Below are 24646 nucleotides of genomic sequence, written 5' to 3'. Positions count from 1 at the left end.
CTCGACCAAGGTGATGTAGGCATATCATTATGGGTTACTAGATATATCCTGCAATGCCTTTTGTCTGATGATTTCAAAAGAGTTTATCTGACAAATTGTAGTCAGTGATTGTAAAAGTAAAATTGGTAACATCACTATAAGAGCTGTTTGGATTTTGCCTGGTCAAGACTGATGATTCAACATTTGGATAGGATTTTTTTATATCTACATACTTTTATTTCTTGTGATATTATTATCTATTTGACTTTTGTTATTTCTCTGTATTTGAAGAGTGATCTGTTAGATGAGAAGAAACTTTAACAAATACTGAACAGTTCTCCTTAGTAGAAGAGAAAAATACTGTATTAATTTCAGAAGTTCAAATGATGGTACAATTTCATTGCTCCAGCAGAAGTTTGAAACAAAACAAAGCAATTTAAAACACAAGCATCACCTAATTTTCAAAACAGTTTTCAGTTAGATAGATATTTTAAAATCTTATGATAGCAGATGTTTAAATAAGTGCTAGAATTGAAACAAATTATGAGTTGGAAAATAATTACATAATTATAGTGTACTGTATGCGATATTGAAGGGTCTGAAAGTTTTTTTCTTCCATGTTACTGGAAATTAACATATTAAGTCCTTAAATTGTAAAGGATATATATTTTATGCCGGCCCCGCGGTGTAGGGGTAGTGCGCCTGCCTCTTACCCGGAGGCCCTGGCTTCGATTCCTGGCCAGATCACGGATTTTTACTTGCATCTGAGGACTGGTTCGAGGTCCACTCAGTCTAAATGATTACAATTAAGGAGTTATTTGATGGTGAGATGGCGGCCCCAGTCTAGAAAGCCAAGAATAAGAGCCGAGAGGATCCATCGTGCTGACCACAGAACACCTTGTAATCTGCAGGCCTTCGGGCTGAGCAGCGGTCGCTTGTTAGTCCATGGCTCTTCGGGGCTATTGCGCCATGGGGTTTGTTTTGGTTTTTTTAAATATATATTTTATACTTGATAAGCTGAACAAATAAATATTAGTTCATCAGAGACTTACCGCTAGTAAGTAAAAGACCATCAAAAACAATTCCTGAAATTCCTTGTTACAACATGGTGAAGAAGAGAAGGCAGCTTGTGACCAAGATAACACTTATCAGTTGAAATGTGTACAGTCTATGAGATTTTGTTGTGATATTTGAATGTGTACACAGGCAAGAGCTGCTAATGTGAGAAATGTTAGAATTGTAGATGGGACATTACTTTCAACCCTTGATTTATTTAAGAATTCTTTTCAGGTAGAGCTCAGAGTTTTGAAGACTGATTCTAAAAATATTCTGTCCATGCACTTAAAATGAAAATCATGTCCGCTGACATACTTCTGTGTTTTGTCATAGGCATTGTTTTATCTTGATTTAGTGTTGGAAACAGGAGCAACTACAGAAAGAATTGAGGAAGTTTGCTATGCAATATCATCACAATTGTGTGCACTGTGGATAGAGAGAATGCTGTTAATTAGAAGTCAGTTTCCTTTTCAAATCATATAGTATGTTTGTCGCAAAATATTTCTCCTTTGGAAATAAGAGTACATTGAATACAGCAGGATGGTAATATACACCAAGAAGAAATGCAAGGAAAGATAAGGACAAACATGCAGACACGAAAGTTCGAGGATGAACTCTACATCTGCGTAGACTGCTATCTTTATAAATAGATTAAACAATCCCACTTCTCGTAAATCAATTTCTTCTCAGTTCCCTAACAAACTCCTTTCTGCCTCTCACCATAATGGAAGTCCAGCTCCATGGCTATCAATCAATCACTATTGATCTCCACTTAGGGCAGTCGCCCAGGTGGCAGTTCCCTATCTGTTGTTTTCCTAGCCTTTACTTAAATGATTTCAAAGAAATTGGAAATTTATTGAACATTTCCCTTCGTAAGTTATTCCAATGCTTAACTGCCGTTCCTATAAACGAATATTTGTCCCTATTTGTCCTCTTAATGGTTAGCCTTTGGTCACAGGATCCCAGGTTCGATTTCCGGCAGGGTCGGGAATTTTAACCCTAATTGGTTAATTCCACTGAGAGAAGGGCTGGTTGTGTGTGTTGTCATCATCTTTTCATCCTCATCATGATGCAAGGGTCACCTACAGGTGTCAAATGAAAAGACCTCCATCTGGCGAGCCGAACTTGTCCTCGGACACTCCTGGCATTAAAAAACATACGCCATTTCATTTTATCATAATGGAGTGGGGGTAGTTATTCCTGATCATTCTTCATAAGAATAGGATAGGATAAAGATTAGGCCAGGTAAATCCAAGAAAGGAGGAAACCAAAAAACACACAACAAAACTAGAAATAAACTCATTCGGTTGGGAGAGAGGAAGGTAACAAATACATCGGATTTTCCTCTTAACTGGCCTCTTAGTTAATGTCTCTTCTGGTTTCCTACGGTTATGGGTTCCTGCACTGCCTTCCATCCCACCCTGCTCGCGGACAACATGCAAATAGTTTTATATTGCTTGTCTCATTCAATAGTGGACCCCATTTTTAGTTGATTTATAAGCCAAATATATTTCAAAATATTGTTTAAATCATCTTAAATTAAAGTACATTACTATGAATTGTTGGATAGGCACTTTATTTTAATATTGTTGATTTTACTGGCCATTTCATTATCCGTCCAAGGATCTGGCCCAGAGCAGGCTGGTTAAGAGGGCGCTCATTGTACATGAATGCAGTGGGCCCATGAGCTAGATGTCAGGCCCCTGTAAACAACAAGCAAGCATGAATACAGTATACACCACATGCAGGATGCATCATATTAAATTAAAGTATAGTACTATGAATTGTTGGATAGGCACTTTATTTTAATATTGTTGATTTTACTGGCCATTTCATTATCCGTCCAAGGATCTGGCCCAGAGCAGGCTGGTTAAGAGGGCGCTCATTGAACATGATTACGGTGGGCCTATGACCTAGATGTCAGGCCCCTGTAAACAACAAGCAAGCATGAATACAGTATACACCACATGCAGGATGCTTGGAAAGAGGAAGATCAACATACGCAAATCGTAAAGGGAGGAACAGGAAGGAGGGGTCGCTAATTTACTGTTAGGTGTATGAAATATTGAACCACAAATTCGGACCTCAAATTGGTTCCTTAGACCTCCTTACTTTTTCTTGCAGTCCTATAGCATAAAAGCATCCATAAACTAACAAGAACCTTAAACTCTCTGTAAACAGGACTACTTTTCTCATGTGACTCCCTGACAAATTAAACAGGCCATATTTAGAATAAAATCAAAGTCTAAAGGGATAGACAACATAGAAATAGAGTTTATTAAGAGAATAATTGACTTCATTTTACCAACTATAACTCTCATATTTAATCATTCACTGATGATTGGCATGTATCCCTCCTTATGGAAAGCTGCCGTTGTCATCCCGCTCCCTAAAAAAAAGCCACTATCTGAAGACATAACTGACCATAGACTGTGAGTATATTATCAGCACTTTCAAAAGCCCTAAAATACATTGCATACCGACAAGTTTCAAAGTACTTGCAAACACATAATATTCCTGATGAACACCAGTCTGGTTTTTGACACAAACATAGCACTAGTACCACACTACTTTAGGTTGCAGATGTCATTTGCATTGCAATGGACAAAATACAAGATAAAATCTAGCTCCTTTTGACTTCTCTATTGCTTTTGATTCAGTTGACATAGGACATACTACTTTCCGAACTATTTAAGCTCCATTTATCGACTAATGGTCTTCAGTGGATGAACTCGTACCTCCACAGTCATCAGCAGTGTATAAGAAATAACATTAACGAATATTCATCCTGATGATCCGTAGAGGTAGTGTCCCACATGGGTCTGTCCTAGACTGCTTCTATTTTCGATCTATATGAACAATATTACATTGACGGTTAACAGGTGCAGACACCACTTATATGCTGACGATATACAATTATACTTGCACTGCGAACCAGAAGGATTAACTGATGAAATTAAAAATTTCAATAGAGACTTGCAAGGAATCTGTAACTGGACTGGCACACATGGACTTAGACTATAATAATTTCTTGCCCACGACTTCATTCAGAAGTCATAAGCAACTTCACTTGACCAAAACTCTACCTACAAAATTCACAAATTTATTTCACTGAATCAGTTAAATATCTTGGTGGTATCATAGATGAACATCTTTCTTGGAAGTAGTAGATTATAATCTGATAATTATCAGCATTTCTGGGAAAGTATTTGCAACACTTAACTTGCTTAGAAGATTCTGTACTGAGCTCGATAGCTGCAGTCGCTTAAGTGCGGCCAGTATCCAGTTTTCGGAAGATAGTGCGTTCGAACCCCATTGTCTGCAGCCCTGAAGATGGTTTTCCATAGTTTCCCATTTTCACACCAGGCAAATGCTAGGGCTGTACCTTAAGGCCACGGCCGCTTCCTTCCAGTCCTAGCCCTTTCCTGTCCCATCATCACCATAAGACCTATCTGTGTCGGTGCGACGTAGAGCCAAAAGCAAAAAAAAAAGTGATTCTGCATCATATTTTGTCGAGTTTTAAAGGAATGCCTCATTTGCACTCACTACTACGGTGATGCTGTGTACAATGATCTGATTTCTACTCTGAAAGACAAACTACAACTTATGTAAAATGCCTTTTTTCATTATATATGTGACCTTGCATATCGTATGGCTTTTAATGCTGGGAGTGTCTGAGGACATGTTCGGCTCACCTGGTGCAGGTCTTTCTATTGATGGCCATGGGCGATCTGCGCATCTGGATGTTGAATGATGATAATAATGAGGTAGGGAGAGGTGGAAACCCGGTCTCAGCACGTAGCCTACTCCTGTTGAAGAACAACGACGGGTCTGCTCAAAGCTTTACATCCCTATCCGATGGATGAATCACCATCAACAGCGTCATATCTCCTCACTCCATATGAACACTGTGGAAAGATTTGGAATTCAATCCAGGCTTTTGGCATGCAATCTAGTGATTAGAAATTGTATACTACCACCTCTTCTACCCTGCCAGCCAACATTCTTATGGTGAAGTTTTTTTCGACCAACAGGACTCGAACCGGCTAACCACACTATCAGACCATATAGACTTGAAGCCTTAATGATAATGCCCACCAGGCGGCCTGCTCCACTATGCATGGTGATCCATACAATCTGGGTTTTTTTTTTTTTTTTTTTACAAGTTGCTTTACGTCGCATCGATACAGATCGGTCTTACGGCAATGATGGTACAGAAAAGGGCTAGGATTGGGAAGGAAGTGGCCGTGGCCTTAATTAAGGTACAGCCCCAGCATTTGCCTGGAGTGAAAATGGGAAATCTCGGAAATGCATCTTCAGGGCTGTCGACAGTAGGGTTCAAACCCACTACCTCCCAAATGCAACCTTACTGCTACATGCCACTAAACACACAGCCAATATGCTCAGTATCCATATAGTCAGGACAGTATCTATTTCAGGATATATTCTCATTGAAAATTACTATGAAGATTACATGACTAACATTATATTTGGAGACTCATCATTCTAAGTTACTGTATATAATTCATACACAAGGTGTATTTTCACTCCAGGCAAATGATGGGGCTGTACCTTAATTAAGGCCATGGTCACTTCCTTCCCAATCCTGTTCCAGATGTCTTATTGGTTCAAATTCTTTAGTGATAATTATAAAAAGAACACTGAGGATTTCATAATAATATCACACACGCACGCACACACACACGATTTCAGATAAAAAGAAGTTCCTGGGCTTGCTCTACATTGTTTCAATAGAGGGCAGCTCAGGGTTGCACTAGCCACTGTAGTGACCTTCAACCTTGATAAGGCAGTATGCTAGAAGACATCACTGTGTTATCATCAGGATCAGTTATAGTGATGTTTTTGTGAACACGTGTGTGGTAGTCTGCAGTTACATCACGGACTGAAATGTGAAATTTTGCATTAAACTGGACATATCTGCCACAGGGACATTGAACATGCTTCAACAAGCATGCATTGTCAAGTTTTGTCTCAAGATCACTCCCATAGATCCAAGACTCGTCACCAGTGATGATCCTGGGTGTGAAAGATGGATGACTCATAGCACACTCGCAGAGATCTTAGCACACTGCAACGCCATGTAAGTGCCCATATTCAATGTCTCTGTGGCCGATTTGCCCAGTTTAAGGCAAAATTTCATGTAGGCTTGTTGTTCCAACTTTCTGTCCGTGATGTATTTGTAGGCTAACACTCGCTGACACACACACACACACACTCTCTCTCTCTCTCTCTCTCTCTCTCTCTCTCTCTCTCTCTCTCTCTCTCTCTCTCTCTCTCTCTCTCTCTCTCTCTGCTGGTTCGAGGTCCACTCAGCCTGTGAGATGGCGGCCCCAGTCTCGAAAGCCCAGAATAACGGCCGAGAGGATGCGTCGTGCTGACCACACGGACACGGCCCCTCGTAATCTGCAGGCCTTCAGGCTGAGCAGCGGTCGCTGGGCAGGCCAAAGCCCTTTCAAGAGTTTAAGTGCCGTGGAGTTTGGTTTGGTAACCCCTCAGGGATGTTCAGTCCTCAAGGAAATTATGTAAACAAATTTCTAAGACAAATGAAGCAGGGAGATGGTGCATAGCTCAATTGTTGGAATGAGAGCATGGATTAAGTGGGAAAATGTAATATTTTTAAAAATCTAAGGCAAAATAATAAAACACAAAACTATACAAATGAAAATGGGATACAATGTTCCCTCTGATTGTGAGTCTACATCTTATTCACTGACTGGGGTCCCTTTTTTTACAGTTCCTATTGGAGATCGAGATAAATTCCTGTTCCATAAATTGGTCTTTTTGACTGTATGAAGCTAAGTCATTGACTACCCCACTGAAGTACACTGCACACATTTAAGATTTCTCTTCAAATACTGGGATTTATAAAAACACATGCTAACATGACAAATACTCAAGTGAGAAATTAACACGCACTCTTTCCCCCAAAATAACATAGATTCTAACATGTGAACCAAATCGCTCTCAATACAAACTGGGCCAGAACACGCAACAAGCACTTTACTAGAACCCACAACAACACTGCACATAAAAAAGAACATAACAACAACATGATATTTAGGCCTGAAACAAAAGACACACATTTGAACAACAGAACATTTGTTTCTCCTATAAGAAACAGCAGTTACCAAACGCATGTCTCCTTGGTACACCATCCATGACTGGGACCTGAAAATCTTATTAAAAGTTTGGCTATCAACTTGGATGGCCTTATTAAATTCCTTCTGTCCTCTTCTTATAAGGCTATCATATGATAATGACTGCCGCTGCTCATTCATTCCTTTATAAGATGGCTGGACTCCTCATTGCTACCCAGGCAATAGATCTCCTTTGACACTGCGGGACTACACCCTCTCTGTCTGCTACCTGTTTTCAGCTGGCATAATTCCATGGCTTATTCCGACCGTACAAATAACTTTCCATTTCCAAATACAGCTATGGCATTCAGGCCATCTCAGCTGTTTCAACTTCGACTCTCATTTCAGTCCACACACAATACAGTCAATAATCCTCTTAAATATCTCAACCACTCAATGATTTGCCATGTTTTTCAGTTCATTAGTATTCTCATACTTCTGTCACCTCTGTCTCTCAGGTCACAAAGCCTTGAGTCTCAAGTGCCACCCAAACTTCTCGTCAACTATTCCACTGAAATATGAGCATAATATTCTCAAAGAGGGAAGAACTATAACCATTTAATCTACCTAAGTGAACCCAAACGGGCAAAGCTTCAAAATAAATGTCTTATCTGAAGTTGTGTGTTTGATAATTTGGGCAGATTGAAAGTCTTTTTCACATATACACTGGTCCTTTTCTGTACACACCTGAAATATCATGAAAAAATTTATGCACAGCTATGTTACTTACTGAGTGCCTTCTACTCCACCAAATGATCTTTGGTTCGATTCTAAACTGAGCCTTCATGGCTGTACAAAAACAGATGACCCCTTAACTACCATTATTATAATATACATTGAGAATTGAACTAAACTTTACACGATACTTGCTAATAAGAACAAATAAACATGCATGTTCCCATGCAGTTTCACTCAATCTAATCCTACACTAAGTGAAAACAAAACACAACACTCGCATTAAGCTAACTTAACTGATATGCAGTATACAAGTCTAGTGTGGGCAGTCCATTTACATTAGTAAATCATTTCAGAACAGATACTTATCCAATTAACCTCTGTGGTTGTTCTGGATCAATTCCGAACCATTTGAGACTTTTACTCCTCTATTTCACAGCGGATGATCACCGAAGAAATCATGTCCATCCTACTGGCAGCGAATCCTGTACTAGTGTTGCCTTCTGCCTTCAGTGGTGCTGGTAGAATGTCCTCATTGTAATGTGATTTCTGTTACACCCGCACCCAAAGTAATGTTTTATTGAACTGGCCAGATCTCAAACCAAGTAATTCTCCTCCTTCACTTCATGCAAACAAGATTACTAATGTTACTAGTGCACTTGAAGTGTTAATGTGTCCTGGGGAGAAAATTTGTGATGATTGTGGTGAAGTTCTGCTCAAACACAGATTATTATTATTATTATTATTATTATTATTATTATTATTATTATTATTATTATTATTATTGTTCTTATTTCTTTCTCTGTTAGGGTTTTCTAGGGACCACGAGACAATTTCAATGCTTCATCCTTTGTTGTTCCTTCTTCCTCCTCAAATACTCCTTCATCTGCTCACTATGCCTCCTTTTCCTCTTCTCAGACCATTTTGAGCCTTTTCTTTTTTTCCCCTCGCTACATTTGAATCTTTCCACTTTTAACACTTTCTTTCTAAAAATCTCTCTCTCTGTTGCTTCTTATTCCCTTGTGTTGTTTCGTTCCAAATCTTTCTTGACTTCATGAATCTAGGATGTTGTTGATTTCTTGTTCCAAAGATATTTGAAGATCTGTTTGGTTAAAGAAAGCGTACGAGAGGGTACCGCCGGAAAAAAAAGATGTTTGCCATACTGGGTTACTATGGGATAAAGGGTAGATTATTAAAATCAATCAGAGGCATTTATGTTGACAATTGGGCTTCAGTGAGAATTGATGGTAGAATGATTTCTTGGTTCAGGATACTTACAGGGGTTAGACAAAGCTGTAATCTTTCACCTTTGCTGTTCGTAGTTTACATGGATCATCTGCTGAAAGGTATAAAATGGCAGGGAGGGATTCAGTTAGGTGGAAATGTAGTAAGCAGTCTGGCCTATGCTGACGACTTGGTCTTAATGGCAGATTGTGCCAAAATCTTGCAGTCTAATATCTTGGAACTTGAAAATAGCTGCAAGTTATGAAAATTAGCCTTTCGAAGACTAAATTAATGTCCGTAGATAAGAAATCCAAGAGAATTGAATGTGAGATTGGTGGTACAAAGCTGGAAGAGGTAGATAATTTCAAGTATTTAGGCTTTGTGTTCAACCAGGATAGTGATATATTAAGTGAGATTGTATTAAGTGAGATTCAATCAAGGTGCAGTAAAGCAAACGCAGTGAGCTCACAGTTGTGATCAACAGTATTCTGTAAGAAGGAAGTCACCTCCCAGACGAAACTAGATTTACATTGGTCTGTTTTCAGACCAACTTTGCTTTATGGAAGCAAAAGCTGGGTGGACTCAGAATATCTTATTCATAAGTTAGAAGCAGCGGAGGTGAAATGCTGGTACAAACAGGTGGGAACAATGGCAGGAGGGTACTCGGAGTGAGGAGATGAAGGCTAATTTAGGAATGAACTCGATGGATGAAGCTGTACGCATAAACCGGCTTCGGTGGTGGGGTGTTGTGAGATGAATGGATGAGGATAGTTTTCCTAGGAGAATAATGGACTCGGTTATGGAGGGTAAAGGAAGTAGAGGGAGACCAAGATAAAGATGGTTAGACTCAGTTTCTAACGATTCAAAGATAAGAGGTATAGAACTAAATGAGGCCACGGCACTAGTTGCAGATAAAGGATTGTGATGACATTTAGTAAATTCACAGAGGCTTGCAGACTGAATGCTGAATGGCATAACAGTCTATTAATGATGGTGTATGTTAATGTTAATGTCCTGACTGACTGACTGACTGACTGACTGACTGACTGACTGACTGACTGACTGACTGACTGACTGACTGACTGACTGACTGACTGACTGACTGACTGACTGATTCATCATCGCCGAGCCAAAACTACTGGACATAAAGAAATGAAATTTTGAGGATACATTTCTATTACAATGTAGGTGCTCGCTAAGGGAGGATTTTTGGATATTCCATCGCTAAGGGGGTGTAAAGGGGGGGGTTAATTTTTAAAATGAGTGTATATATATCTCAAAACTTTAAAAGTTTACAGATGTAAAAATTGGTATTTAGAATCTCCTTTAAAAATAAAGAAACACAGATTTTTTTGTTTACAGAAAATCCCAATAGGAGGGGTGAAAAAGAGTGAAAAGTGTTAAATGCCTTTAATGAGGATACTTATATCTCAGAAACTGAAGATGTAACAGACCTGAAAATTGCTATTGGGATCTCCTTTAAAAATAAATAAACATGTATTTTTTGTTTTTGGAAAATCCAATTAATGGGGGGTGAAGAGGGGGGTGATTTTTAAAATGAGTGTATCTATATCTCAAAACTTTTAAAGTTTACAGATGTAAAAATTGGTATTTAGAATCTCCTTTAAAAATAAAGAAAAACATATTTTTTGTTTTCCGAAAATCCCAATGGCAAGGGTGAAAAAAGGGTGGAATGCCTTAAATGAGGATACTTATATCTCAGAAACTGAAGATATTACAGACCTGAAAATTGGTATTTGGGTTCTCCTTTAAAAATAAAGAAACACGTATTTTTTTGTTTTTGGAAAATCCAATTAATGGGGGTTAAACAGGAGTGACAAATTGCGGTGAATTTTTAGAAAGACTATATCTACAGTATATCTCAGAAACATAAAATGTTAGAGACATAAAAATTGGTATTTGGAATCTCTTGTAAAAGTAAAGAAACATAGGTGATTTGTTTTTGGAAACTCCACTTAAGGGGAACTAAAGAGGGGGTGAAATTTAAAAATGAGCATTTCTACAGTGCATCTCAAAAACTAAACATGTTACAAAATGGTATTTTTATCTATTAAAAATAAAGAAACGTATATTTTTTTTGTTTTTGGAGAAACCACTTTGGTGGGGGTGGGGGTAAAAGTGACTGAAAATGGGGTTGAATTCTTTTAATTAGGATACTGATATCTCAAAAACTGAAGATGTTACAGATTTGAAAATTGGTATTTGGAATCCCCTTTGAAAATATAGAAATACATATTTTTTTGTTTTCGGAAGTTCATTTAAAGGGTGGGAGAGGAGGGAAATTGAAAAATTAGTTGAAATATTTGTATGGAGATACTATTCTCTCAAAAACGAAAGATTTTTCTGACGTGAAAATTGGTATTTGGAATCTGCTTTAAAAGTTAAAAAAAAAAAAACAAATGTATTCTCGGAAAATCCAATGAAAGGAGGTGGGGTGGGGTTGAAAGAATTGAAAAATTAATTGAATTAATTGTATGAGGATACTTACATCTAATAAATACTAAAGTTGTTACAGACATGAAAATTGTTATTTAGATCTCCTTTAAAAACAAAGAAAAACACGTTTTGGGGGGGAAATCATCTTGGGGGGCAGGGGTGAAAAGGCGTTGAATTCCTTTTATGAGGACACATATCTCTAAAACTGTTGATGTTAGAGTCATGATAATTGGTATTTAGAAGATCCTTTGATATTGAAGAAACAAGTATTTTTGCCAGAAAATTCATTTAGGGGGAGGGGGGATTGTAAAAGGAATTGAAGAAAAGTGAATTCTTTTTGCGTGGAATCTTATATCTCAAAACTGAAGGTAACAGACGTGAACATTTGTATTTGGAATCTCTTTTTAGCATAAAGAAACACTCCTTCTTTTTTGGGGGGGGGGGGGGGTGAAAAATAAGAAGTTGAGACCAGTTGATTTTACTGTTCATAATATACTTATTCTCATAATAAACCTATCATTTTTAATCTTGGGGCCGATGACCTTCGATGTTAGGCCCCTTGAAACAACAAGCATCATCATCATCGTCATCATCATCGTTTTTAATCTTTGCTGGGTTCTTTTTCAAGGGCCATCTTTTCCTTTGGAGAACTTAAAGTTAGATTACAGTAGATTCTCTTGGCATATAAATTAAAATTTAAACACATTTGAAATAAATGATAGGATAATATTGACGGAAGTATATCTTTTGTATCGCCAGATATCCCGCGCACTTGCCTACGCGCGACGATGGTGCTGGTCACATTGTCAGCAATGGCAATGGCAGCAGATGTAATTTACCGCCAAGTAGCGGTCTTGCATCTTGCTGTGGGGTCCAGAATATCAATAATAATAATAATAATAATGTTGAACCTGCTTTATACGTAATTGTGTTCTGCGTAATTCGTATTTGTACGTAATTTCCTTTAGGTCCCGGAAAAATGTCATTTAAAATCTTGTTAATTAAACCTTATTTTTACATAATTCGTTTATATGTAATTCGCTGTTATACGTATTGTCAGTGAAATATAACTGAATTTTGCATAATTGTAATGAGCACGTGCTTTTTCTAATAGAAAATACTGTATTTACAAAGTTTCCTCTTTGTCGGCGTAGGCGTAAGTAGAGCGGTCGGGTTTCGGTGCTGAAACAGAAGGCAAAGAGTTTCGCCAAGCGACATTGTTGACACTTACTGGCGACTTAACAAAGGCCAACGGAGCACGTTCCCTTCGCTCTCTATCTCGCTCCTCCTGTACCTTCGTCGTTTTTGACCTTCACAATGCCGCCAAAGATTAAGATACATTACAAACAAAGTGGGCATTTTCAGTGCAGAAACAAAAGAAAATACCTAAAATGTGTTTGAATATGAGAATTTCTTTCGTGGGAACAACGGAGAAGTAAAATGTCCACGGTGCCGGTATCTGGTGTTTACTGTTGAACAGTAGTTTTGTCATTCAGTTGCTTTTGATTAGCCATGGAGAACAGTAAAAAGGAAAAGTTATACCCTAGATGAAAAAGTAAAATTTATACGAGAAGTGGACGCTAATCCACACTAACAAAAACTGAAATTGCTTCAGACTTAGGGATTGCTTATACCTCGCTATGTACAGTCATCGGTAAACGAAACACAATTTTGGATGAGTTCTTAAAACTGGCTTCAAAATCAGCAAATCGCAGCCATCAGCAAGAAGGAAGGTACGTAGATTTGGAGAAAGCACTTTTCACATTGTTCCAGCAAAAGCGGGCTGCAGCTCTACCAATTAGTTGCTACATGCTGAAGGCAAAGGCGATAGATTTAGCTAAAATGATAAGTATCGCTGCTGATTTCAAGGCTTCATCAGGATAGTTGCAAGGATTTAAAGATCATCGTGAAATCACAGGGAGAACAATTTGCGGTGACTCAAAAGCTGTAGATGATGTCACAGTGCAACACTGGAAGGAAGAGATTCTGCCGGGTATTGTAAGCGATGATCAGCCTCCAAACATCTACATTGTGATGAGACTGGCCTATTATACAATCTCCCTCCTAATAAAACATTAGCTGAAAAAGGTGACTCGTGCCATGGAGGGAAGAAAAGTAAAATTCGTGCAACAGTACTTCTCGCCACCAATGCAGATGGATCTGACAAACTTCCTCCAATTTTGGTAGGAAAGTAGAAGAATCCGAGGTGTTTTAAGGGTGCGAAACCAAAACCTATGGAATATGAATCCAACAGAAATTCTTGGATAACTATGCTTCTAATGGAACAGTGGTTGAAAAAATTGGACATTAAAATGAAAAAGAAACAGAAGAAGATCCTTCTTCTTATAGATCGATGTGCAGCACATCCATCTCAAAGCGTTCTGGAGAATGTCTGAGTGGAATTTTTCCCTCCAAACTGTACCAGTGTCCTACAACCGCTTGATTTGTGCATCATTGCAAATTTCAAAGTGCATTATAGAAAACTGCTGGTTCAACATTTAATAACACTGAGTGATGTAGGAAATGAACCTCCCTCCATTAATTTGCTACAAGCCATGGACTTCATTTCGGCTCTCTGGAAGCAGGTGTCATTCTCCACAATCAGCAACTGTTTCTGCAAAGCTAGTGGCTTACTAGAAGAGGCTGCCTCTAATGATGATTATGGGGACGAAGTTTTGTCTGGCAATGAGCTAACGATACCGGAGGGTGTAGAATTCAATACTTTTGTGCACTTCTATGATAATGTGGCTGTATGTGGAGAACTACCGGATGAAGAGGTTATTGCTGATGTATGCCAACAACATGGTGGTGATGAACCAGCTACAAGTGATAGTGACAATGATGGGGATGGAGATAACGACTTGAATCTTGAAACACCCGAACTGAGTGAAGTGTTAAGTGCAATCGATGGGTGTAGGCGTTACATCAGTGTGAAAAGTTGTAGGGAAAATGCTTTGAATTCATTACTAAGTTTGCAAAAGGAGGTTTATACTCTTCATTAAAGAAAAGTGAAACAAGCCAACCTATCTTATTTCTCTAAGGCTGGACCAAGTTCAAAATAATATCTTCTGTCGTAATGTATTTATTATTTGCAAGGATTTACACATGTAGGTCTATTCCACTGGTTTTTCAGTAAATGTATTTTGTAAGTCTGATTTCTAAGTAATTCTGAGTTACAAGTAGTTTTTTCTCATCCCCTTGATATACTTATAAGTCAGGTTCAATTGTTATAATAATAATAATAATAATAATAATAATAATAATAATAATAATAATAATAATAATAATAATAATAATAATAATAATGTTGTTGTTCTGGACCGTCATCAAAATGTGCGGACCGCGCTGGAAATGGGTCCTGGCCGGGTCCGGCAGCAGGTTCAGTACCGCCAAGGCACACAAGACGACACCACACCGTCAAGGATTTGATCCATATTAAAAATGCTTATAGGAAAAGATGGCAGAGATTTAGGTACCCAACTGACCGGGTGGAATACCTGGACCTAGCCCAGGAAATAAAAAATCGATTGCTGGAAAGAAAGAATGAAAAATGGGAGGAACTTTGCCGTAATCTCTCAGAAAACAAGTCAGATCGCAAATTTTGGCGGATTCTCTCAGAAAATGAGTCTGATTGTGAATTTTGGTGGATTATATATAAAATATTAAGCATTCAGTTATAAATTTCAGTATAATACCGTAGCAAAGCACGGGTATCTCACTAGTGTACAAATAAAGGAACAAGATATACAATTTAGTAATAAATACTTTAACATATATTGTCATTATAGACTGTTATACCTTTCAGCGTTCAGTCTGCAAGCCTCTGTGAATTTACTAAACGTCGCCACAATCCTCGATTTGCAACTAGTGTTGTGGCCTCATTTAGTTCTATACCTCTTATCTTTAAATTGTTAGAAATTGAGTCTAACCATCGTTGTCTTGGTCTACCTCTACTTCTCTTACCCTCCACAACAGAGTCCATTATTCTCCTAGGTAACCTATCCTCCTCCATTCGCCTCACATGACCCCACCACCGAAGCTGGTTTATGCGTACAGCTTCATTCATCAAGTTCATTCCTAAATTAGCCTTTATCTCCTCAAACGAGTACCCTCCTGCCATTGTTCGACCTGTTTGTACCAGCAATCATTCTTGCTACTTTCATGTCTGTTACTTCTAACTTATGAATAAGATATCCTGAGTCCACCCAGCTTTCGCTGCCGTAAAGCAAAGTTGGTATGAAAACAAACCGATGTAAAGATAGTTTCGTCTGGGAGCTGACTTCCTTCTGACAGAATGCCGTTGATCGCAACTGCGAGCTCACTGCATTAGCTTTACGACACCTTGATTCAATCTCACTTACAATATTACCATCCTGGGAGAACACACAGCCTAAATACTTGAAATTATCGACCTGTTCTAGGTTTGTATCACCAATCTGACATACAATTCTGTTGAATTTCTTACCTACTGACATCAATTTAGTCTTCGAGAGGCTAATTTTCATACCATACTCTTTGCACCTATTTTCAAGTTCCAAGATATTAGACTGCAGGCTTTCGGCACAATCTGCCATTAAGACCAAGTCGTCAGCATAGGCCAGACTGCTTACTACATTTCCACCTAACTGAATCCCTCCCTGCCATTTTATATCTTTCAGCAGATGATCCATGTAAACTACAAACAGCAGAGGTGAAAGATTGCAGCATTGTCTAACCCCTGTAAAGTACCCTGAACCAAGAACTCATTCTTCCATCAATTCTCACTGAAGCCCAATTGTCAATATAAATGCCTTTGATTGATTTTAATAACCTACCTTTAATTCCATAGTCCTCCAAAATAGCGAACATCTTTTCCCTCGGTACCCTGTCATATGCTTTCTCTAGATCTACGGAACATAAACACAACTGCCTATTCCTCTCATAGCATTTTTCAATTACCTGCCACGTACTGAAAATCTGATCCTGACAGCCTCTCTGTGGTCTGAAACCACACTGGTTTTCATCCAACTTCCTCTCAACCACTGATCGCACCCTCCCTTCCAAGATACCAGTGAATACTTTGCCTGGTACACTAATCAATGAGATACGTCAATAGTTGTTGCAATCCTTCCTGTTCCCTTGCTTGTAGATAGGTGCAATTACTGCTTTTGTCCAATCTGAAGGTACCTTACCAACACTCCATGCTAATTTTACTACTCTATGAAGCCATTTCATCCGTGCCTTCCCACTATACTTCACTATTTCAGGTCTAATTTCATCTATTCCTGCTGCTTTATGACAATGGAGTTTATTTACCATCCTTTCCACTTCCTCAAGCGTAATTTCACGAACATCATTTTCCTCCTCCCCATGAACTTGGCTGTTCGCAACATCACCAGGATGATTTCCTTTTACATTGAGAAGATGTTCAAAATATTCCCTAAACCTCTCCAGTGATTCCGTGGAATCTATTATGAGTTCACCTGAATTACTCAAAACACTATTCATTTCCTTTTTCCCTCCCTTCCTAAGATTCTTTATTACTGTCCAGAAAGGTTTCCCTGCTGCTTGACCTAGCCTTTCCAGGTTATTACCAAAATCTTCCCACGACTTCTTTTTGGATTCAGCAACTATTTGTTTCGCTCTGTTTCTTTCATCTACGTGCAAATCCCTGTCTGCCTCGGCCCTTGCTTGGAGCCATTTCTAATTAACCTTCTTTTTACGTTTACAAGTTGCTCTCACTTCATCATTCCACCAAGATGTTTGCCTTTTCTCATCTTTACACACAGTTGTTTTTAGGCATTCCCTTGCTGTTTCTATTACAGCATCCCTGTATGCCACCCATTCACTTTCTATATCCTGAACCTGCTTACTGTCTACTGTTCGAAACTTTTCACTAATCATATCCATGTACTTCTGTCTAATTTCCTCGTCCTGGAGATTTTCTACCCTTATTCGTTTGCAGACAGATTTCACTTTCTCTACCCTGGGCCTAGAGATACTTAGTTCGCTACAGATCAGATAGTGGTCTGTATCATCGAAAAATCCCCGGTAAACTCGTACATTCCTAACAGATTTCCTGAATTCGAAGTCGGTTAAGATATAGTCTATTATGGATCTGGTACCCCTAGCCTCCCATGTGTAGGGGTGAATAGCCTTATGCTTGAAGAATGTATTCGTAACAGCTAAACCCATACTAGCACAGAATTCCAGCAAACGCTTCCCATTCCCATTAGCTTCCATATCTTCCCCACATTTACCAATCACCCTTTCGTATCCTTCAGTTCTATTCCCAACTCTCGCATTGAAATCGCCCATTAGCACTATTCTATCCTTGCTGTTGACCCTGACCACGATGTCACTCAATGCTTCATAAAACTTGTCAACTTCATCCTCATCTGCACCCTCACATGGTGAATACATGGACACAATTCTTGTCCTAATTCCTCCCACTGACAAATCTACCCACATCATTCGCTCATTTACGTACCTAACAGAAACTATGTTGCGTGCAATGGTATTCCTGATAAAGAGCCCTACCCCAGACTCTGCCCTTCCCTTTCTAACACCCGTCAAGTACATTTTATAACCTCCTATCTCTTCCTCATCTCCCCTTACCCGAATATCACTAACTCCTACCACATCCAGATGCATCCTCTTTGCTGACTCAGCCAATTTTACTTTCTTTCTTCCATAAGCCCCTTTATTATTGATAGCTCCCCATTGAATTCCATTTCGTTCGCCAAGTTGTTTCCAAGGAGTCCCTTGCCTGTCAAATGGGAGTGGGACTCCGTTACTCCCATTGGTCCGAGGCTTGCTTAAAATGTTCTGAGCTCGGTAAATTCATGAAGCAGGATGCTACCCTACTTGCACATAATCCAAGTGAGGATCTCTCCTCTAACGGGTTATGGACCACCAGTGAATGGTATAGTCCTAGCCGCCTGAGCACAAGGAGGGCCATGACTCAGAATATGTCCGAGTTGCCCACTTCCATTCCATAGCAACTGGTATCCCGACTCTCAGGACCACTTACTAGGCTACTCAGCCGTTGTCCATGGTTCATGAACTGGGATGTGACTACAGTAACCCACACCATGAACTGTAAACTTTCACTTCTTCCTTATGGCTGTTTTTACATGGGGAATGGTTTGTTTTGGTTTTTTTTTACAAGAAGAAGGTAATGTTTATAAACAACATGCAGCCCTTCAATCTTTCAAACAAAATGTGGCTTAGAAGTAAGGGAAAGTTGATTTCTTCTGTTTAAAGAGACCAGTGACTTCACTATTAGGCTCTGTAAAACCACCACCACTGCCACCACAACCGTTTATGACTTTTATTTGAAACAAACTCCTTTGATATAATATTTATATGTACATATGTATTTGCATGTAAGGTCTGTCCTAAGATCTCTAACCTTTCAAAATAGCATTCCAGTGTCAACAACACCTGCTATATTGCATTTGATGCTGCTGCAATAATATACAATTTTTATTTATTTATTTATTTATTTATTTATTTATTTATTTATTTATTTATTTATTTATTTATTTATTTATTTATTTATTTATTTATTTATTTATTTTGTTTCCAACCTATAGATATTTTCAGATGTTAAAGAATTGCGTTAACCAGTGGAGCATAACTCGCTTTTGATTTCACGAAAAATTAATGTATAAATAATAGAACAAGGTATACAATTTAGTAAGAAATACTTTAAACAGTCACTTATTCCTTACAACTCTCTTTATGTAGAGAACTGTTTGTTTTGGTTTGTATGTTACAAGAAGGGGGTAATGTGTACAAACCTCATTCAGAGACCTGCACATGATTCCACAAAATACAGTATGTAGCACGTTTCAACACTGAACAAAATGTTGCAAGTGGAGTGGACTCATTAGGAGATATTAAGTTACATGGTAAGTAAATAAAAACACTTTCAAGAATGTGTTTCCTGTTCCATCAAGATTGCTTTGTTGCATGTATTTATGTACGTACAATGGTGTCTGAATTCTTTGTGTATTGTATGCATTCTCTACATTGTGTATAATTCATTTGTTTGTGAAAATATGTCAGACATTTGAACTCTCTGTGTTTTTATGTTTATTGTTGGCTCTTTAAATAAGTTCCAGTAAGTGAAGCTTTCAATTATTCACATGGAGAATATAAATAACAGGTAAATCATATCTTGACTTCACCCAAGAAACCATCTGTTCTTCCTTTTAGTTATCGTAATGAGATGGTCATCTCAAGACCACAGTTGACCAAGTTAAATGTCTCTTAAATTGTTTCTTTCCGGAAGTTACTGTAACTCTATTTCATTCCCTTCAGTATCACCCCCTCCTTGTGTATGGAGAATGTCTTATCTGGAATGAACAAACATGGAAGATTGGTTTCCTGCAGCATGTTCTACTGGCGTGTAAGAGTAACGGTAAATGCTCAGCACTATATATGTAATGACCTGTGCCACATACAGCCTATTTAGGGCACTGGCTTGCCAAGATGACTGCTACTGAGCCACATAACACCCTTGACTTTCATGACTAGGTCTTTTGTACTGGTTCAAGACAAATCTCACAATGTGACCAGTTAGCAAACTGACACTATTATGAAGGTTCTCTACACTGTTTTCCAAGAACAATTTTGAAGATATAGGAAATGAATTGTATGGTGAAAAATAAGAATTATTCAGTTACACTATAAACAAATAATTTTGATCAATAATTTCTACATTTTGCATTGTAAGAAGACATCAACATTAGAATTACAAAATACCCTATGTTCTTCATCCTTTACCTAGACCGCATGTGCAGTACGGTGATGTATTGTGTATGTGACGCTGCTTTCTTAGCATTCTGTATTCTGTCTGGAGAGCAGGCATGCAATTACCCAGCTGTGTTATATTTACCACCTACTAGGATCCCCACTGTATCAAATGACACAATTCATTGAACTTTTATCCTCCTCCTCCATCACCAATGAACTGGCTCTCTAATTTGTTATATCAGTTGTTTTTTTTTATCCATAGTCTACAAAATGTACATATTTTACTTTTCTTTCCTAGATGTTAGTTCCTGCGACTGCTGAAGACTTAAAATCAGCTGGAAAGATCACTGTTCAACCAAATATTACTGTGGGCAGTTCAGGCAATGGCAATATTAAGGCAGTTCAAATCAAGGTAATTTCCTTACATTGACCCAATTTAAATGCTGTGGGACTGTGTTTAGTCCTGGTCCACTGTTTGATTTTCATACGTAGATTTCTGTCATGTTTGTATGTGAGGTTTTATGCACCAGGCATCAGCTGAAAACCATGAAGCCTGATGTTAGAATTATGGTTGTCATTCTTTTGATGGTCATTCTAATTTTGAACTTGTAATTTTCCTAGATTTTACAGGGCATATGTCAAGGTGGTATGAAGTCCTGGAATTCCTTCTGGTTCTCTTAATCCTGTACATTTACATATTACCACACCCTTGTTATTACAGAATGGATGCCTGGTTAATTATGCTGCACATACTGCCAGGCTGTTTGACTGTACTGAATTAAATCATAACAGAAATAGCAAATTATTCCAATAACCTAAGGATATGCTGGGTTCAATGTCTCGCATGGTAGAGTTTTAGTGGATTCAATCTCAGTTTAGTCTGGTAGTATTTAAAAGTGCTAAAATAAATCAGCCTCATGTCGGTAAATTTACTGGCACTTGAAAGAACTCCTGTGATTCTAGCACCTTGATGTCTTTGAAAACTTAAAAAATTGTTAGTGGGATATAAAACCAGTAATATTATTATCTATAGGATATTCCAAATATATAGTTTATGTAAAAAAAATTCCCAAAAGGGAACCATAGTTCAACTTCATTAACTGTAAATATATAAGTATTCAAGCTCCATAGGCCTTTTCAGTTATGAAATTGAAAAGGCCTAAAATGCCTTTCCACTTTCAACATAATATAATATGACAGATGACTTTTCTTGCTTTTATTCAAATGAGCTTCTGATTAAGCTGTACGATGTTTAATTGTGACAGAATTTGCTTTTAGGGTTCTATGTACTGTATTCTAATTTGCAGTTATGAACTGCATACACTAAATTGACATCTATACCGTATGTAATTAGTGAATTGCATATAATTTTTTCTATCAGCCGAAGCATGATAGAAATGGAAGTTTGTAGATTTATTCCTACAATTCCTGAAAAATTCTGAGGTACTGGTAGATGTTAACCTTCCAGCGGGCACGTGGGCGGCAGTTTGGCCGCCTTTTGGGAAAAATCACGAGATTGTGCCCTTCATGGACAACTACCCAGGCAGGACCCCCGGTTATTCTTTAATTACTCATCTTGACGCAAGACAGTATTTTCGTACTTTTTCTATTTGGCGCCAATCAGCCGCTGTTCAGTTTCTAAGTGGTGCGTGCCATTGTCATTCGAGTCAGGTGGCCAGTCTGCCGCCACCCATCCAATTGTTTTCGTATTCTCTCATACCCGAATGAAACATGTATGTAAATATATTTCCCTCGCGCGTGTGTGTGTGTGTGTGTGTGTGTGTGTGTGTGTGTGAAGAACATCTTCTCTTATGCATAAATGTTCAAAGATAATTATATTTTGAAGTTTGCTTAGTTTTCTGTTTGATTCCCTCCTTTCTCCTATTGTTTTTCTTCAATAATATTGACGTAATTGTGTCTTATTATGCGTTTCAAGGCACGATACAATGATCCTTATTCTATTCTCTGAATTCTTGATGAAGTGGAAGAAGAAACAAATAAAGGAGAAGATTTGCTTTACGTCGCACTGACACAGATAGGTCTTATGGCGACGATGGGACAGGAATGGTCTAGGAGTGGGAAGGAAGCGGCCGTGGCCTTAATTAAGGTACAGCCCCAGCATTTGCCTGGTGTGAAGATGGGAAACCACGGAAAACCATCTTCAGGGCTGCCGACAGTGGGATTCGAACCTACTATCTCCCGAATACTGGATACTGGCCACACTTAAGCGACTGCAGCTATCGAGCTCGGTGGAGAAGATGTTTGGGACGATTCTAATGATATTGATTTCGAACCCGAAGTTATCGAAACGGACGGTCACAGCAGTGACTCTGAAGTTGAAATGGACAGGGCTGATGATGTAAGCGATGATGACCGTGATCAAAGCACCCAACATTTCTTCATTGGGAAAGATGGTGAAACTTGGTGGTCAAATAATCTCATGGGAAGGAGTACAAAAACAAAGGCAAAGAACTTGATAAAAACCTTTCCTCGTCCTAAAGGAAAAGCTCGCCAGTGTAAAACTGAGCTAGAATGCTTTCTCACCATAATAAATTCAAATATGGTCGATGAAATTGTTAGACACACAAATACGTTTATTGATAGGGTAAAAGTGCAATATCCTGGATGTTGAGAAAGAAATTTTGTAGAAACAACAAGATCGGAAATTTTATCTCTTTTTGGTGCTTGTTCTTGATACCCGTGAAGAGAGTAAACCTCACAAACGTATTGGAATTGTTTTCTACCAAAGGAACCTGAATGATAATACTGCGGGCTAACTTCAGTGAACGTCGCTTTCGATTACTGTTAAGAAGTCTTCGATTTGATGACGTAAAGGAAAGGACGGCCATTTAGCCGCCGCGCGCCCGCCTGGGAGATCCAGGTATGCGTGCCCGCTGGAAGGTTAATCGTTAATTCTAGTGAATATATCCATTTTAGTGAACAATTAGCTCCCTGTGTGGATTAGCTTGCGGATCTCAGGATCGTAGGTTCAAATCTGGTGAAGGTAGTCTGATTTTTTAAGGGTGGGAAAAGTCTGTTCGACACTCCACGACATATGATGTCTGCATGTAAAAGATATCTGGTGCCACATTTGGTATTTACCCAACAAAATTATAACTTGGCCATGGGTCACCCAACAAAGATCTGTTTCTCTGCCATGTGATAGAATAAAATGTAATGTCAAAATTGATGCACAGGCAACTCATATGGCATCAGATCTAAAAGCCTGCACATTGTAGCTGAGCCCATATGATGATTATTACTTTTTAAGTGAACAGTTCAAATGATGATAAGACTTTTGCATATGGTTGTGTTTTATAGAACTTTAGGTAGTTATCTTGTAAGCTGAACAGCTGTGCAATGGTCTGGGTTTATTTTGAGTTTGTATTCCATTTCAGAAGCTCTCAGCAAATATTTAATAATTAAATCTTTTCACATTTCTGGCTACTGTCACAATAAATTCAGAAACCAAAATGCGGCCACCTTCTTCCTAGCTTACTGCACGGTGACCAGGTATTTTTATCTGCTTTGTCACATCTAGTGGCTCCACAGCCTCCATTTGATCTGATTATGAGCCATGCCGAGATGTAGATACGTAGGTGGTTTGAAAAGTTCTCGGAATGTACTAGAATTAAGTATCTTACCTCGGTGGAACTGCTTTTATTTTTCAACATAGTCTCCCTGTAGACTAATGCATTTGGTCCAGGGATGTTCCAATGCCTTGATCCCATCTCGAAAATGAGATTCCTCCAGGCCTGCAAAATACCTCTCCAGTTCAGCTGTCAGTTCTTCCCTTGTAGAAAATCTCCGTCCACCGAGGAAAATTTTCAGCTTGGGGAATAGATGAAAGTCTGATGGTGCCAAATCAGGTGAATAAGGTGGATGTGGCAACAATTCGTACCCCAGTTCATGAAGTTTTGCCATGGCAATAACACTTGTGTGCAGCGGAGCGTTGTCCTGATGAAAGATGACCTTTTCCCTTGCCAAACCAGGCCTTGTTTTGCGTATCTTTTCCTGTAGTTGGTCTAGGAGGTTTGCTTAGTATTGCACCGGAATTGTTTGGCCAGTAGGAAGATAATCTATCAGCAGAATGCCTTTTGCATCCCAGAAAACCTTTCCGGCCGAACCCACTGCCTTTGCTTTCTTTGGTGTTGGTGAATCAGCATGTTTCCACTGCTTTGACTGCTGTTTTGTCTCTGGGGTATAGTAGTGGACCCAAGTTTCATCTGTAGTCACAAACCGGTGCAAAAAATCTTGTTGCTTGCACTGAAAACAGGCCAGACTTTGTTCGGACATTTCCAATCTGGTGCATTTATTGTCCAATGTCAAGAGCCGCGGCACCCATCTTGCAGATA

The 24646-nt window shown here is 38.7% G+C and overlaps 1 protein-coding gene across 3 annotated transcripts in view; it reads left to right on the top strand.

The window, feature by feature from the left end:
* The window catches only part of LOC136862994 (uncharacterized), a 319777-nt gene that overhangs the window by 235502 nt on the left and 59629 nt on the right, over window positions 1-24646 (top strand). For all 3 annotated transcript variants that reach the window (XM_067139304.2, XM_067139303.2, XM_067139302.2), the window contains exon 11: window positions 20590-20703. In XM_067139304.2, the coding sequence (XP_066995405.1) occupies window positions 20590-20703 (114 nt within the window). The remainder of the gene's footprint in view (window positions 1-20589; window positions 20704-24646) is intronic.

The sequence above is a fragment of the Anabrus simplex genome, chromosome 2, assembly GCF_040414725.1.
Source record: "Anabrus simplex isolate iqAnaSimp1 chromosome 2, ASM4041472v1, whole genome shotgun sequence".
Taxonomy (NCBI): domain Eukaryota; kingdom Metazoa; phylum Arthropoda; class Insecta; order Orthoptera; family Tettigoniidae; genus Anabrus; species Anabrus simplex.
This window is presented reverse-complemented; position numbering and strand designations above follow the sequence as displayed.